The sequence below is a fragment of the Budorcas taxicolor genome, chromosome 11 (genome assembly GCF_023091745.1).
Source record: "Budorcas taxicolor isolate Tak-1 chromosome 11, Takin1.1, whole genome shotgun sequence".
In the NCBI taxonomy this organism is placed as follows: Eukaryota; Metazoa; Chordata; class Mammalia; order Artiodactyla; family Bovidae; genus Budorcas; species Budorcas taxicolor.
In genome coordinates, this window is record NC_068920.1 from 32894928 (window position 1) to 32911037 (window position 16110).

Genomic DNA, 16110 nt, shown 5'->3' on the forward strand with positions numbered 1-16110 from the left:
GTGGAGCGTTGTGGAGCTGCAGTCAGTCTCTTCTAACCCCAGATAGCAGACATCATGTCACCTGACAAGTCTCAGATCACTCCTTCCAGTGGAGGCTAAGTGTCTTTCCCTTGAAGGAGCCGCTGAGCTGGTTGAGGCAGACAGCCTCTGCCCCTGGGATTGCAGGGGAGCTTTGTGCATTGAGGTTGGAGGAGACACTGAAGTTAGACTGTATCCTGAACCTCACAATATAGTTGCTCACCTTAAGTATCTTGTTCAAAATGGTGAGCCCAGGGTGGTAAACCTAGGGGTATTTCATCTGGAAAAGAGGTTTCCAAGGGAAGAAGGTGGCCAGGCAACAAAGTGATGGGTGCGAGAGCGACTCATTCTGTTCCAACGTCCAAGGAATGGAAATAGAATGGAAGAAATGGCAACTCCCTCCAGTATTCTTGCCTGGAGAACCCCATGGACAGAGGAGCCTGGTGGGCTACAGTCCATGGGGTGGCAAAGAGTCAGACATGATTGAGCGACTAACACTACAGGGAACCAATAGTGTTTCCTGGTTCAAACCAAGAATATTCTAACAGCTGTCCAATAAGGCCAAGTATGGCTCTGGGAAGACCTGAGTCCTTGGCACCTTGTCCTCAGTCCCTGGCAAGGGCCTGTGTTTGTTGAAGTGCAAAGAGGTTGTGAGGAGAGAGACTTAAGGTGAGCAACTATATGGTGAGGAGGCTGTGCAGGGTTTGCTGCATCCAACATGGGAAACAAGCCATTCCTTACTCCCCATGGAAAGAGCAAGAACTAAGCAAGAAAAACTGGAGGTTCTGATGCTGGAACCATGCAGGCTGGACCTAGAAATCGGTAGAATTTCTGCGTAAGTGTAAGTCAGGTGCTAGGAAGTACTTTGTAAACAACAGAGCTCATGAACTATGAGCATTGGAGGCAACCGTGGTCTCCTGGGGTGGTTGTATGTAGGAAGACCTAGGCAGGCACCAGGGACGCTACACAGTGGTGATGGTACTAGGCATGCCAGGGAAAGGTGAGAGTGGGGGCCCCACTGGACAAGGACCACTCAGGTTGGGGGCTGATTGCCTGGGGCAACAGCAGAGATGGTGAGGGTTAAATTGGCTGCCTGAAGTGGGGTCTCTCAAAGCCCAGTCATTTGGAGCTTCAACTCTTCTCCACTCCCAACCCTGGCTTCCTGGATAGCTGGGAAGTCACAAAATTAGCCAGCCGGTAGAAAAAATACTTTTATTAATTATTAGGAATAATTCATTCATTTAATGCAGGGTGTGTGTTGGGAAGGTTAGGTACTGCCAGATGGATGAGGGGAAACGTGCAAGAGGAACGGTGAGAAGTAGGGGTGGTCCCCCTGCTTGCCAGAAACTATAAACAGCAAAATAAACACAGAGAATCACAAACAGGGTCCTTCCTCATGTCTCCGTCCATCCGTTCTTCCAGAATGAGTCCCAGTGTGGTCCCTAGAGGTGCCACGGCATCTGGAAGTTCTGGGCTGGGAGTGGGGTGCAGTGTGTGGCTTCGAAGTTATTCAGATGCTTCTGAGCCTGAGGGGAGAAGGTGGGACAGGTGGGGTGCAGAGCACGGACACCTTCTGAACCAACTACCCACATTAAAGAAGCTGCTCCTTCCATTGCTTACAGGGTACCCCCGTCCCCAAGCCCCACCTGTGCCCCTGGCCATTCAGGCACCCTCTTCCTGCTTCCCACGCCTTAGCTCACCAGAAACAAAGCCAGCTGCCGTCTTCCGTCTGCACTCATGTCCTCCCCTGCAGAGAGAAGGTGCTCAAACATGGGCTACCCATCTGGGTATTCACCCCCTTCCTGGACTCTTCCCAACCCCTTCTGCCCCAGCACTCCTTACCCACGCTCCAGGGGAATTCAGGCCCATGTTCTGCCTGGTAGGAGCGGAGGACAGACAGGCACCAGTCCTCCTCCACCTCCCACCGGCTGTAAATCGAGGCTGGTCATAGAGAGAGACGTGTGCCCATCAGCATCCTGGTCTTTCCAGGCCCCCAACCAAAGCCCTCAGCAGATCCCCTTTCACCTTCCTCCAGCTGTGAGGAGGCCTCCAGCCACTGCCTCACCACTCGAAGACCCTCCTCCGCCATCACCCGGGGATACCTATGGAGGAGCACCGGGACAGGAGGTCAGGACCCCAGTCCTCTTCACTCCTCATCCCCGAACCGCCCCTCTCCCTGCACTGACGTCAGTACAAACATGTATGTGTGCGCACACACACCCTGGTTCTCACCGATGCTGCAGGAGTTTTAGCAGGAGGTCATTGCCTCGGTTAGACATGATGTCCTCAGGAACCCTGGGGGTAGAAGAATGGACACTGGAGGGACTGGAGGTTGGGGAGGAAGGGTCTGGATACTTGGGTTTCTGGCGGGCATTCTTTGGGGTAGGGAACAGCTTCCTGGCTGTCTCTGGGATCCAGGAGGGCAGAAGTTCCCAGGCACTCACGTGGTGGTGATGATCTCATCCCTGGTTCTGCGGATCAGCAGCACAGGGCCCTGGTACCTTCAGAGGACAGCACAGTGGGGAGGGAGACCTCAGAGCAGGGACAGGTGAAACTGACTGCCTCACCCCAGCACTGACTATATTTTTTTTCAGGCTTTGCTAGGAGATCCCTGCTGTGCCAGGCATGAACCTCCTAGCTGCCAAATCATGAGAAGGTCCAGGGTCCCAGGGAAGCTGGGAGGGGTTGGGGGTGGTGGGAGGGTCCCTCCGGGGACACGGGGCAGTGGCTTATGCTTGCACTTTGGTCCCAGCAGCATCTCTACAGGGGATGAGGTGGGGGGGGGTGTTGGGTGCTAGACACTGGCCAGCCCTCACCTGCACAGCTGCTCTGCATTGTTTAGATTGAGATGCTGCCTCACAGTCCTGGTCACCAGGCCCCCTAACGTGAGATAAACGTGAGAGGACAGCAGACACGAAGCCCCTGCCCAACACAGAGGTCCCCACTGTCTGTGGAGAGAGAAAATGGAGGTTCCCAGACAGGGGAGTCCCCCTGCTTCTCAACAATGCGGCGGCCTACTCCCCACCCACACAGAGGGGAACCATCTCCAGTGAGAACGTCTCCCAGGCCCAGCCCACCTCTTCCCTCAAGGGCAGGCCTGGGAGCTGCACTCACTCCAGCTGTCTGGCATGACTTTCAAGGCCAAGGGCACCAGGTCATCAAAGGAGGCATCCAGGATCACGGCACTAATGTCTGGGTAGGACATGGCGGCCCACGTAGCTGGTACCAGGAAAGGAAAGAAAGGGTGAGGACCAAGGGGCTCCTGCCCACCCCCACCCCCACCCTCATCCCCCTGACCCTACAGGCCCACCCCATCCTCCCTACTAAGTTAGCCCCAGGTCTCGCCTTAACCCCTCACTTCACTCGGCCAGGGCACTGTCCAAAGAGAACAACCAAGCGCACTGAAGACAATACCAGAGGCAACATTTACTCCTTGATCTCCCCACCCCAGGCCCAGGTTCTACTTTTAATCATCGGGCACAAGGGTGGAAGGAAATGTGAAGTGTACTCAAATATGATAGCTTCTTCCAGACCCACTCAGAAAGCCCACCTATTCTCTCTTCCACCCTACTCCCGGGGGGACACAGAGATGGCCTGAGGGCGCCTACAGTAGCAGGATAGGAAGGAGGTGGGTACCAGTGAAGCCGCCGATGGACCAGGCATAGAGGATGATATCCTGGGGCTGAAAGCCCAGGCGGTGGATGGCAAACTGGACCACCACATCCATGGCGTTGGCCTCATTCTGTGGGAACGGCACCCCCTGCAGGAAGAAGGGCAAAGGGTCAGCACAAAAGACCCCCTGCCCACCACCCCCACCCTCCCAGCATGGACCCTTCCTGCAGCTACACTGCAATAGACAGCGAAGATGGAACTGCAGCTCTGAACAGACAATTCAGAGAGCTATCATCTTACTTAATGGAATAGACTCCTGTCAGTGGCATTAAAATTAAAGAAAGAATAGGGCCAAGAGAGAGGCTGTTCTCTCTAGAAACCAGTCATTTACAACAAGATCCACTATCTCTCCTCCTACTAAACCCCCAGTGTAAGAGGAGGAGGCTTGCAGCTCCCCGCCCTTGGCACCCAGGTCACAGGTGAGTGGGAGGTCCTACAGAAATATAGACCCCTTTCCCTGACTCCAGTGACTGACCACAGGGAGACAGACTATAATTCAGGAAAAAGAAGAGATTTCAGAGAAGGTCTCACCGTGCTTCCAGCAAAGCCTGGATGATTCCAGCCCAGGACTGAATATCCAGCTGTAACACAGAGGGAGGAAGGGCTGGGACCTCATGGCCTATGACCTCTGGCCACTCTCTGCTCCTAGCTCTGGGGGAAGGAGCAGAAGGACACTGGAACTCTTAACACCCAACTCAGAGGCAAATAACTCCAAGCCTTCTCAGAATGGGAAGATGACAAAAAGGTTCTGATGTAGCAGAAGGGACAGAGATGTGACTATTGAGGTGTGGGAACAGAACCAAGAGCATAATAGGGTAAGGGACACAGCCCAAGGCGGGGATGTAAGGTTAGCAAAGCAAATGGGTAGTAGGCTTTTCCCGAAAGGCAAGGGTCTCAAACCTCACTCAGAGAAGGTGGTTAGGCCCCGGGAGGTCCTATCCATGTGGGGAGGTGGGGACATTCCATCCCAAGGGGCGGAGGAAAGAGGGCTGAGCCATGGGCCTACCTTCCAGAGGTGTGGAGACGCAGCCCACCTCATAGAAGCCTGCGTTCCCCTCACAGCAGATCACCTAGAAAGGGAGCAGGAAGAAGCCCAGTTGGGACTGAAAATCCCCCTACTGGCAGGAAGGGCAGCCTCTGGGGGCCCTGCATGTGGTAAGCACTAAGAGGCAACTATTACGATGATGTCTTCTTGGTCCCTGCATGCCAACTCCTTCATCCATTTCCCTCTTACAGGGATTTCCTATACCAAGAGGTTGGTAGGGAGGAGGTGGGAGCTGGGATGATCCCCACTGGGCTTCCTTAGGGCTGCAGCAGACCCCAGCACTTCCACTGCCCTCCCCACGCTCTACCTTTGGGCTCCCTGTGCCCACTCACCAGCTTCTGTCCCTGGGGCTCAGCTGTCCCTCGTCGGTCCACAAACATGGTGTCAATTTCATTGCCATCGCAGGCCAGCAGCTTTGCCCGGCGCCCATGACACTGAGCGGAGGGGATGCATTGGCCAAGTTGGAAGGGCAGGAGGCCACATTCAAGGCTGGAGGGAGAAGGGCTGTGGGGGTGGGTGGTTGATGGGTAAGGGGGGGCCTTACCTCTTCCACCAGTCGGGCCTGGCCCTGCAGCAGCACAGGCATGAGGGCCTTCTGGAGCAGGTACACAGAGCCTGGATACAGCATCCGGCGCCCCAGGGTGTGTGCTACCAGGTAGCTGTGGGGAACACAGGGTTAATGAACCTCAAACACAGGGGAGTCCAGGGACCATCCCAGCCCTAGCACTCACACACTGTGGTCTGCTTCACCTCTGACCCTCACAGTTTCGTTTTTCCTTTTCTAGGATTTAATGAACCAATATATGAACCAATTTTTCAAACATCTTTTGTTTGGTTTTTGGCTGTGCCGTGTGATTTGTGGGATCTTCCTTCCCCAACCAGAGATTGAACCCATGTCCTCAGCAGAGAAAGTGTGGAGTCCTAACCACTGGACTGGCAGAGAACTCCCTTCTCTAACTATTTTTACTGCAACCTTTTAAGGATACTTTATATCGAGGTCTAGGACACACATATGCACATAGTGATCTTGAAAGTTTTATGAGATAATATTTTGTATATATAACAAGTAAAAGCAAAGTAATTAACAATTATGATTCTGTTAATGTATTTATTAAAAGTCCCCAAATAAATAATACTTTTTATTACTGTATGCCTGGTTATCTGCCATGTAGTAGGTGCTAAGAGCCTAGCACAGGGTACTCTGGGCTTAATAAATATTTCTTGAACAAATGCACTAATTTAGACACATCAGATGTGGCAGGTGCCGCTCCTTAAGAAGATAGTTAACCATGTCCAGTCAATCCCAAAGGAGGATCTGTCCCCAGAAAACACTACAAACCTGTCCAGCATCCCCCCCTCAACATCTCAAACTTGGCTCATCCCTCTGATCAATCAGCACACAGTCCAAAACCCACCACCAAGTCCACCCCCTTCCTTGGTATCTTCCAACCTGCCTCCTAGCCCCCAGCAACAGAAAACTCCCACAGTGGCCCGGCCACTGGAAGATCCGGGTGGTCACTGTGGTTACTTGGGCTTTACCTCGTGCTCTCAGGCATCCAGGCAAGGAGGAAGCCCTTCGGAGTATGTTAAATCTCACCAACTCTATGAGGCAGGCTGTTCACAGATGCAGAGGCTGGAACTGCCTCACAGTGGAAAAACCAAGGAGCAGCGGGGCCAGGCTAGGGCCGCAGCCACCGAAAGACCCTGCGGCAGCCAAGGCTGTGCGTCCCCTCCCCACCCACAACCTCTGGTCTTGCTGAAAGAGCTGTTGTGTCAGACGCAACTGTGTTAATATCCCAGCTCTTCAGGCACCACCTGGGGAGCTGTGACGCTCTCTGAACCTCTTGTTTTTCACACACACACACACACACAATGCGATAGCCATGGCACCAGGCCTAATAAATGACAGTCATCCTCCAGTGGAGCACCCTGTCCTGGAGCCGCAGCCCATGTTCCCTCCACTCAGCTCGCCTCTCCTCCCTGCCTTCCTACCTGGTGATCTGGCAAGGCAGCTTCTTAACTCGGTTGAGGAAGGTGTCGGCCGTCCCCCGGTGCAGGGGCTCTGGGCGGAGCAGGGCCACACCCCAGCGGGAAGGGCCCCCCCGGGACTCCTTCCTGAGGAATGGAAAGATGCAGGGGAGCATGGGGTGAGGAGCAGCAAGCTAGACGTCTGAGGTCCGTAGGATGGTGGGGTCTAGGAATGAGGAGACGGTGCTGGAAGGCAGGCACTGGACCCCAGGAGGGGCTGGAGGTGGGGGACACGTCAGAGCAGGGAGGCAGCAAAAGAACTGGGGCCTCACCGGCTGCTGGGTTCTTCCCAGTGGAAGTCAACTGGCCAGCTCCTGAAGTCGAAGTTGTAGTTGGCAAGCTGTCTCTGTGGTGGGCAGAGAGATATGGGGGATGATAAGGGGAGTTGGAGCGGGGAGGCCCACCTACCCTCCCTGGACACTCCCACCACCCAGAGGACTGGCCCCCAAACATCATGGAGGGACATGCAGAGGTCAGCACCCTCTGGTTGGTAGATGGAAAGTTCTGCCAGGACCAGCAAAATCAGGAAAGACAGGATGCCCTATTAAGGTATCAAGACTGACCTGTCTGCCCTCCTCCAGAAGAGGAGCCAAAGACACTTCACTTTTCTAAAATCTAAGGCTGACTCACCCCCAGCAGGGGTGGCTGGAGGGGCTGGTGCTTCTGAGGGAGAAGGCAGGGGGCCTGCTGGCTGGTCATTGCTCCCTTCCCCACCTGGGTCCTTCACACGATGCTGACTTGAGGAATAGAAACATCTGTCCCAAGACTGGGTGAAAGGGAAGGAGGGAAGTCGTACATACAGGAGACCCTCTGCACCCGGGCCACCATCTGAACCAAGCTCTCTCTTACTGTTCCATCTTCCTGGCCACCTCCCTTCCCTCAGCTCCTGCAGCCACGGGTCACCCAGACCCTCTGTGCCTCCATTCCCTCCACCGATCAGTCCACGTGCTTTTTGAGGGCAGCGGGAGCTGCGCTGTATTCCTTCCACTCTGCTGTGTTCCCTCCCCCGCCCCTAGAGCTCCCAGCACTCTATTTTGAGAATAGTTTTTTTATTTTCTGTCACAGACTGGTTTTTGTTTTTTTTTTTGACATTTTCAAAAATAACTGGACTGAGAGAGAGCAACAGAAACATTCTACAAAAATGTAAATGGTGAAACAAAACAAAATGCAGGGAAGCAAATTTTAGGCGAGCTCTATTCAGGCCTGGACCCAAACACAGGCTTAGTCACTTCCTTGCTCGGTGACTCTGCCTGGGTCTTGTAACCTCTCTTTGCCTCTATTTCCTCAGACATATAAAGAAGGGTAATAATGCCACCTCTCGCTGTGGTTGTGAGGATTAGAAAGGGTGTATGCAAAATGCATGGTGGAGCATCCTTACAAAGCTCCATAAGTGGTGGTGTGGAGCAACCAGTAATCTGACAATGGTGGTCAGGGCTGTTTGATCCAGAGACCTCTTTGTAAAAGGAAAGAGCTTTATAGGGCCCTGAAGCCCCTTCTCAAAGATAATCACATGCTGGCACTGGCTGGGCTGGCGCAACTCCAAAAACACTCTGCCCTAGCCTTTCTCCCTCCCAGCACCATGGTGTGCTCTTGAGCACAAGGATGGACATACCTGTCTGTCTTGTCCCATCCCTGAACAAAACTAGTACAGTGTTCAGTGCACACAAAAAATAAACAAACATTTGGGAGAACGAGCTGTTGTGATAGAGAGGAAAGCCCCTTCTAGGAAATGCTGTGGAATGTTTCCACGTCTAGACAATTCTGCAGATGGAGGGTAGAGGATTGCACTAGTGGAATATTCCATCAGAAGTGGGGAGGGAAATTTCCTTGGGCGGACAGTGTACTTGTGGAGAGGAGAGGGGGTCCAGCCATGTGCAAGCAAATGCCCAGCATGGCGGGGGGGAAAACACATCTGCCTGCTTGAGCGATGCTGGCCGGTGACTGGGCAGACGCGGAGCCTCTCACCTTGTTTTCTGCGGAGTGGTTCCTATGTGTTGCCTCTAAAATGGTGATGAACTGCCGGTACTGGGGGTTGGTCCAGCGGCCAATGCCTGATGGAGAGAGGATAGGAAACCATATTAGGAAAACTGGGAAGCAAGATGGGAGGGTTTCAGGAAGAGAATCAGAGATGGGCAAAGAGAAATGAGAAGAACAGAGGGCCCTGGATCTGGGGAAACAGGTGACCTGAGCTGACTCCCTTCCTCCATATTTCAGCCACTGGCATTCTTCCCCTCCCTAGCTTCTCCCAGTTGGTTTCTTCCTAGACTATGGACCTTCCACCCTTCAGGAAGTTCATTCTTCCCAGTCTCAAAACACTTGTCACTTGCCCTCAGGCTTTACCCTTGCTGACACTGGGCTTTTCTCCTTGTCCCTCTACTTCTCCAGTGCTACCTTTCTGTCCCTTTCCTGCAAATTCTAACTCCATGCATCTGGCTTCACAGTTCTTATCCCATAATTACTTCTTCACTACATCCAAGTCCCCTTCCTCTGTCTTCATTCTCTTTTAACTGTGCCTCTCAGCACTCTTCCTGTCTGTCCAAATTCCTTTCTCCTGTTTCCCGGGTCCATCTTTGCTTCCTTTCAATTCCTCCCCTGCCTCCCTTCCCCTTCCCTCCCTGAATCGAATGCCATTCTCAACACTGAGCTCTTTTTTCTCTTTGCTCAGCCCCTCATTGATCTTATCTGCTCTCCCTTCGCTGCTGGGGAGTCTCAACTGACTTCTCTGCCTCTCCTGACCCGACAAGTGTCAGGAATGGGACAGACGGGGGGAGAGACAGCAGGAAACCAGACACACAGGTCCTGGTGCTCAGAGAGGTGGCATTTTGGTTGGGAGTGGGGTGGGGCTGGAGAGAGACAATAAATGAGAAAACAAGAAAAATGAAGAGAGGGATAAAGGCTATAAAGAAAATAAAAGCAGAAGGAACTAGAATGCTATGTATCATCAAGGGGAGTGAGTGCCCCCAAACAATACTGAGAATGAGAAGAGCTGAAGAATGATTTGGAGGGAATGATGTCATTTGTGCTAAAAATGTAAACTGCACCCCTCCAAATGCTATCTAGTGTTTATACTTGTCATTTTGCACAGATTCTGAGATGCAGATTATTTTTGAAAACGCTGCAATTGATATGCATTTACAATTCATAGCAGTTTAGATGTGATTAAATGAGGTCGGTATTTTGTAAAAGTATACAAATATAAACCAGGAAAAAGAAAAACCCACACCAGATGACAATGGTTACTTCTGGGGCTGGGGAAGATTCCAATAGGAACGCCAACTCTGTAATGCTTTAGCACTGGGTTGGCCAAAAAATTCGTTCAGGCTTGTCCACTCTTACAGGAAAACCTGAATGAACTTTTTGGCCAATACTGTATTTTATGGACAAAAGGTATTTGAAGCAATAAGCACAAAAAACAAGCATTTTAGTTCTGATTTTGCTTTTTGGACTTCTCTGTAGTTAATTTCTCCCTCCAATGGAAAAATAAAGTAAAATTGAAAATTAAGACAAAACTGAGGAATGGGAGCAACTTTTAGATAGGCAGGGCGGGCCTCTCTGGGGAGGAAGCTCAGCCCTGTGGAAATCAGGAGGCAGAACGGGTAGAAGGTCCTCACCCCAGACTGGACCAAAAGGCAGCTGCCCAGCTCTTGATCCCACCACTCCCTTCTTAGGCATCCCCCTCACCTGCTTTTCATCATGTGTAGCTGCCCAGAGGGCAATGGTTTGGCTTATCTCTTTTCATTTTTTAAATTGTGAGATAATAACCTATTTACATAAAGCATACATTCAGTTTAAAGTGCAAACATTCCTGGGCTGATCACTGGGGTCAAGAAAGAGAACAAAGCCGCCTCCCACCCGGGGTCCTCCCCAGCCTGTTCTCTCCCCCTTCCCAGGTAATCACTCTCCCTAATTTTGACTTTTAAGACAGTCATGCCTGTGTTTCTCTTCCGTGTTGTACCACTTATTTATGCATCCCTTGGAACTTTATGTAAATGGAAACATAGTGCATAAATTATCTGGTGGTCCCCGTTGCATCTGTGAGATTCATCTGTGTAACTGAGTGTAACCAGTTCGTCCAGTGCCTTGCTCTCTGGTGTTCTGGGTTAGGACTCGACCTTCTAACATATTTATCCATCCTGCTATGTGGGGTCATGGAGTCCAGTGTAGGATTATTACAAATATACATAGATATGTATGGAACTGTCGGAGGGTATGTGCAGCTTTTCTAGATAATAGCAAACCTTTTTGCTAAGTATTTGTTCATGCTTATGACTCAAGCCCTTTAAGGAAAAGATCATGTCTTGACCACTGATTACTTCCCCTCAGGGCCTAGCACCAAATGGTATTTGCAGAAGGTATTTAATGAATATTTACCCAATGATGGACAGATCCAAACCAGGCTCCCTCTCCACCTACCTCGGAGGCAGGCCACTCCCGCCAGCAGCAGAAGCAGTGTCCCAGCATAGTGAGAAAATGGCACCACTTTGGACAAACTCAAGTAACCTGGGAGGGGAGAAGGATTATGTGAAAAGCTTTTCCCACTGGCCCCCAGCCCCTCTGCCAAGTTCAGTCCCAACCTCCCCACCACACCCTCTTTGGGGGACAGCAGGCTCTCAGAGGGAGAAGATGCCTGATGGAAGAGGGAAGCCAAGCCATCCTCATCCCAGGTCCCCTTTCCTCATTGGGGAATCGGCTCAGCTGCCAACGATCTGCCCATTTCCTGTCCCATCACCTTTGAAGTCACACTGACCTTTCCTGTACAAGTAGAAGAAGGCGAAGGGAGAGGAGTAGTAAGAGATGGACCAGAAGACTGAAGCCTGCAGCAGAGAGACAGGGACAAGCAATCAATACACACACACACAGGTCTGCCATTACCGGGTCTAGGCTCTGAGCAAAGTGAATAACCTGAGGGAGATCACATCAAGTACCTATTCTGTGCATGACCCCACGCACACAGAAGGTGCTCAATTATTTGCTGAAAGGTAGTGTGTCAGCGCGTTAACAGAGGCTGGGAAAACTTGGCACGGCTTCTATTGTCTTCCTCTCATCATCTCTTGACATAATTTCATCACACCTAAAGACCAGTCTCTTTCCACTCAAGGTAATCAAGCCTTTTCAATCAGCCCTGCTCAGGACAGTCCCTGGCCCGGTCCCTAAGAGATGCACAAATGTCACCAAAGGAACCTTGCCAGAGAGAACAGCTGTCTCTGCAGCCAAAGAGGTTAGTTGCCAGGGAGGACAGGTCACTGGGGACTGCAGGACTCAGCACCTGCGGATGGTCCCGCAAGTAAACACGGTTTCCGCAACGGTTCACACTGCCCCAGAGAAAGCCGTGCATAGGCCAAAGGGGAGTACCAAGTATGCACGCTGGAGAGCTGTCTGGGTGTATGTGTGTTGGAGATGCCTGCTGCAGAGCCCAGAGCATCCCCCACCCCCAGGGGTACTGCCTTCTCCCAGCATGGGAAGGAGAAGGTTCAAGAGGGCAATTGGATCTGAAAAGATGCGGTAGTCCCAGATGCCAGGGCAGACATACCAGTGCCAGGATGCTGTCAGCATGTTTCTCGAGGGCACGGGGCTGATAGTACGTATCCTGCCAAAACAGATGGCCAAATTAAGGACCCTGCTCCTTGACAAGGCCTCCACCACCCCTTTTGGAAGGCCTGATGTGTGTTCTCCAACACTCTAGTCCTAGCTCCCAAAATCATCTCTCCTGGGACGTCTTTGCTTCCCCTCTTCCCCACCCTGACTCATAACCTGATCTCTCACTCCAGATCCTGAGAACAAACACAGGAGCCTGGACTTGGAAGCAAAAGTGAAAGCAGCTTTGGCCGACTTTTGCTCCTTTTCCACAACCGAGTTTCAAATGGGTGGTGGGCGGATGGGGATCGGGGTTAGGGAAGAAACGACACCATGACAACTTTAAGAGGAAAAGAAAAGCATCGGAAGCGCAGATTCATTAAGGAAGAGAATGTGGCTGGGGGTGGGCAGTTTGTAGAGTACAATGGACCTAATTTGAGACTACCGATAAAAAGAAGGAGCGCATTTAGGGGCACTGCCTACCACCTCACCGGCTTTCTTGAACACAATGATCCTGAGGTCTCTTAGGTAGACTAGGGGTGGGGTGGGGGAGACCGGATATATTAAATGTTGCAGAAGTCATTTTGAAATTCAAGGCCAGGGGAAATAAACGGAACCGGGTGAGGCACGGGGTACGAGGAAATTGAGAGTTTGAAGGCAAAATCATCCAGCTCCGGAATCCGAGCGGGTTCTCTTCCAGGATTTAGGAGTCAATTGGGAATGGCATGAACCACGAAGAGCAGGGTGAGGGGTCGCGAAAGGAAAAAGCTAGGAGTGGCAGTCGGAATGAGAAAGCACTGGCAAACAGCAGTAAAGCAGGCGGTCAGTCCACAGGCGCGACTTTAACCCAGGAAGCACAAAGAGCACAGACTTTGCGGAAAACTGGCTTGACAAGCAGTCTCTCCCGACTTCCAATAATGGGTGCTTCTGGGGAGCAAAGGCCGCAAAGGGGTTTGGGCCGTAATATTTTTTTAACCAGGGGAGAATCGACTCACCCAGGAGCTGGAGTGAGGGTTAGTGACTGAAGTTGGAGTCCCAGGGACGCTGGACGGGGCCCTTTCAGAGTCCCTTTCCCGGTAGATTTTGTAGAGCCGGGGGCCTAGGACGCAGCTCAGCAGCTTCGCCATGGCCCCGGCCCGGGCCGCTGCTCTTCCAGCAGCAGGTCCCCCTGTCAGCCCCGCCCTCCCAGGGCCGCTAAGGTGTTGCGTGCCCTTGACGTCAGCACGTACCGGCTCCGCCTCGCGCCCAGTTGAGACAGTTTCAGCGCTTCTTGAGTAGGGTTTCCTGCATTCGGAGCTACGGGTGCAGCAGTGGTCAGAAATTAGCTGCAGGCGTTTGGATCGTGGAGAGTTAGAACTATCATGAGACATGGTTAAGTCACTTTTTTCTGCCCCTTAATATTGGCAGACTCTCGAGCGACAGTGGGAAAAAGGGGTAAGATTAGCGTTTGAAAAGAGCAACAAAAATATCTAGGAATACATCTAAGAAAAGAAATGCAAGATGTTAGGAACAAATTACAAAAATTACTGAAAGAGGTAAGCGAAGGCTTGAATAAATAGCTACGCCATGGTTATGAATAGGAAGATTCAGTATCGTTAAGATGTGTGAAACACTGGTTAAAAACAAAAGGATGAATTATCGCACTTAAGCGTGAACAATTCTCAGAACCATAATTACATACAATATGACACCACAGTGTAAAGTTAAAAAACACATAAAATTCAATGATCAATTATGGGAAAGATAAAGAGCAAATGTATAACACTGTTACACAGCATAGAGGATCGTTGGCTGAAAGGGTAATATTCTATTTCTCAAAAGGTATGCTGTTTTTTTTCTTTGTACCTTACACCTACATAATATATAAACCCTTTAGCTTTTCATTGTAGTAAACACATATACAGAAAGGTGCACTAATTAAATATATCTGTGAGTCTGATTCATAGATAAATTCATTTGTGTCATGTAAGTGATGTCATACGGTACTTGTCTTTCTGACTTACTTCTTTTGGGCTTCCCAGGTGGCGCTAGTGGTAAAGAATCTGCCTGCCAATTCAGGAGACTTAAGCAACATGGATGGGGAAGATACCCTCAAGGAGGGTGTGGCAACCCACTCCAGTATTTTTGCCTGGAGAATCCTATGGACAGAGGAGCCTAGTGGATGACAGTCCATAGGGTCACAAAGAGTTGGACACGACTGAAGTGACTTAGCATGATGCATGCTTATTTCATTTAGTGTGATAATCTCTAGATCCTTCCATGGGTAACCACTATTTTAATTTAACTTCAGACGTTACTTTTGCCTGTTTTTGAACTTTATACAGGTGCTCCCCAAGTGCTTCAGTGGTAAGGAATCCCCTGTCAATGAAGGAGATGCAGGTTTGATCCCTGGGTCAGGTCATGTTGGACTCTTTTCGACTCCATGGACTGTAGCCCGCCAGGCTTCTCCATCCATGGGATTTTCCAGGCAAGAATACTGGAGTGGATTGCCATTTCCTTTTCCAGGGGATCTTCCCCACCCAGGAATTGAACCTGGGTCTCTCACATTGCAGGCAGACTCTTTACCATCTGAGCCACCAGGGAAGCCCCGGGTCAGGGAGATCCTCTGGAGAAGGAAATGGCACCCCACTCCGGTAATCTTGCCTGGGAAATCCCATGGACAGAGGAGCCTGGTGGGCTACAGTCCATGGGGTCGCTGCTGCTGCTGCTGCTGCTAAGTCGCTTCAGTCGTGTCCAACTCCGTGTAACCCCATAGACGGCAGCCCACCAGGCTCCCCCGTCCCTGGGATTCTCCAGGCAAGAACACTGGAGTGGGTTGCCATTTCCTTCTCCGATGCATGAAAGTGAAAAGTGAAAGTGAAGTCACTGAGTCGTGTCCGACTCTTAGCAACCCCATGGGCTGCAGCCTACCAGGCTTCTCCATCCATGGGATTTTCCAGGGAAGAGTACTGGAGTGAGGTGCCATTGCCTTCTCCCCCATGGGGTCGCAAAAGAGTCCAATATCACTTAGTGACTAAGCAACAACAACAAACTTTATATACATGGAATCATACAGCACATGCCCTTTGTTTCGGACTTTACTCCCATGTTTGTGAGATTCAACCTTGTTGCATGTCATTGTGACTTGTTCATTCTTGTTGCTATCGTTATGTGAATATACCACAGTTTATTTAGCCATTGTACAGTTGTGTGTTAGATGTAGTATTTGGTGTGTATGAAATAGTTCATCAAAAACAATTTCAAAAATAGCCTTTAAAAATAAATAACACATTAAGACACTATGAGAGAAATATGAAGAGCTACCTTAAGAGAATCCTCTCTGGGGCAAAGGGATAGATCAGTGATTTCTCTAGGCCCCTGCTATTCTTCTCCTTGAGTAACAACTTGATATATTCATCAGGGGCTCAGAAGCAGTCTGGAATGTTCCAGGCAGCCACAAAGGAAGTCATTCTCAGTCATTTAGGGAATTCTGACTGAGTATGCTGACTTGGGCTGGATTCCCTAGAAACCAACATGAAGACTCAGCTTCTTCCCTCATGGCTAGTCTCTTGAATTGGAGGAGAGAACATGGAATGTACTTTCAGACTGATGGGAGGTGGACAGCCATGACCTCTTCTGCATAGGCTTCTCTCTCTCTCTTCTTTAATTTTTTAGTATTTCTTTGTTTTTATAATTTTAAAATTTATTTATTTATTTATTTTTGGTTGTGCTGGGTCTTTGTTGCTGCGTGAGGGCTTTCTCTAATTGCGGTGAGAGGGGGCTACTCTCTAATT

General features: G+C 50.7%; 1 protein-coding gene across 1 annotated transcript; it reads right to left on the bottom strand.

Moving 5' to 3' along the window:
- Positions 1 to 1216: 1216 nt before the first annotated feature.
- ABHD16A (abhydrolase domain containing 16A, phospholipase) lies at positions 1217 to 13504 on the bottom strand. Its single transcript, XM_052648000.1, has 20 exons — positions 13333 to 13504; positions 12294 to 12350; positions 11511 to 11577; positions 11177 to 11263; positions 8729 to 8814; positions 7036 to 7109; positions 6728 to 6850; positions 5280 to 5394; positions 5068 to 5169; positions 4697 to 4760; positions 4222 to 4271; positions 3655 to 3778; positions 3133 to 3237; positions 2835 to 2898; positions 2463 to 2519; positions 2251 to 2313; positions 2044 to 2120; positions 1861 to 1959; positions 1719 to 1765; positions 1217 to 1544 (listed from the first exon to the last, which is right to left on the bottom strand). Exons 1-20 carry the CDS (start codon positions 13462 to 13464, stop codon positions 1461 to 1463), a joined length of 1677 nt encoding a protein of 558 aa, XP_052503960.1. The 5' UTR covers positions 13465 to 13504; the 3' UTR covers positions 1217 to 1460.
- Between the last annotated feature and the right edge of the window lie 2606 nt (positions 13505 to 16110).

Bases quoted from the DNA above. Each gene is read 5' to 3' on its own strand.
- ABHD16A (XM_052648000.1), bottom strand. From the start codon at position 13,464: ATGGCGAAGCTGCTGAGCTGCGTCCTAGGCCCCCGGCTCTACAAAATC. The intron at 11,578-12,293 runs GTATGTCTGCCC...TCTCTGCTGCAG, and splicing joins CTGACAGCATCCTGGCACTG to GCTTCAGTCTTCTGGTCCAT. The intron at 5,170-5,279 runs GTAAGGCCCCCC...CCCTCCGCTCAG, and splicing joins AGGCCCGACTGGTGGAAGAG to TGTCATGGGCGCCGGGCAAA.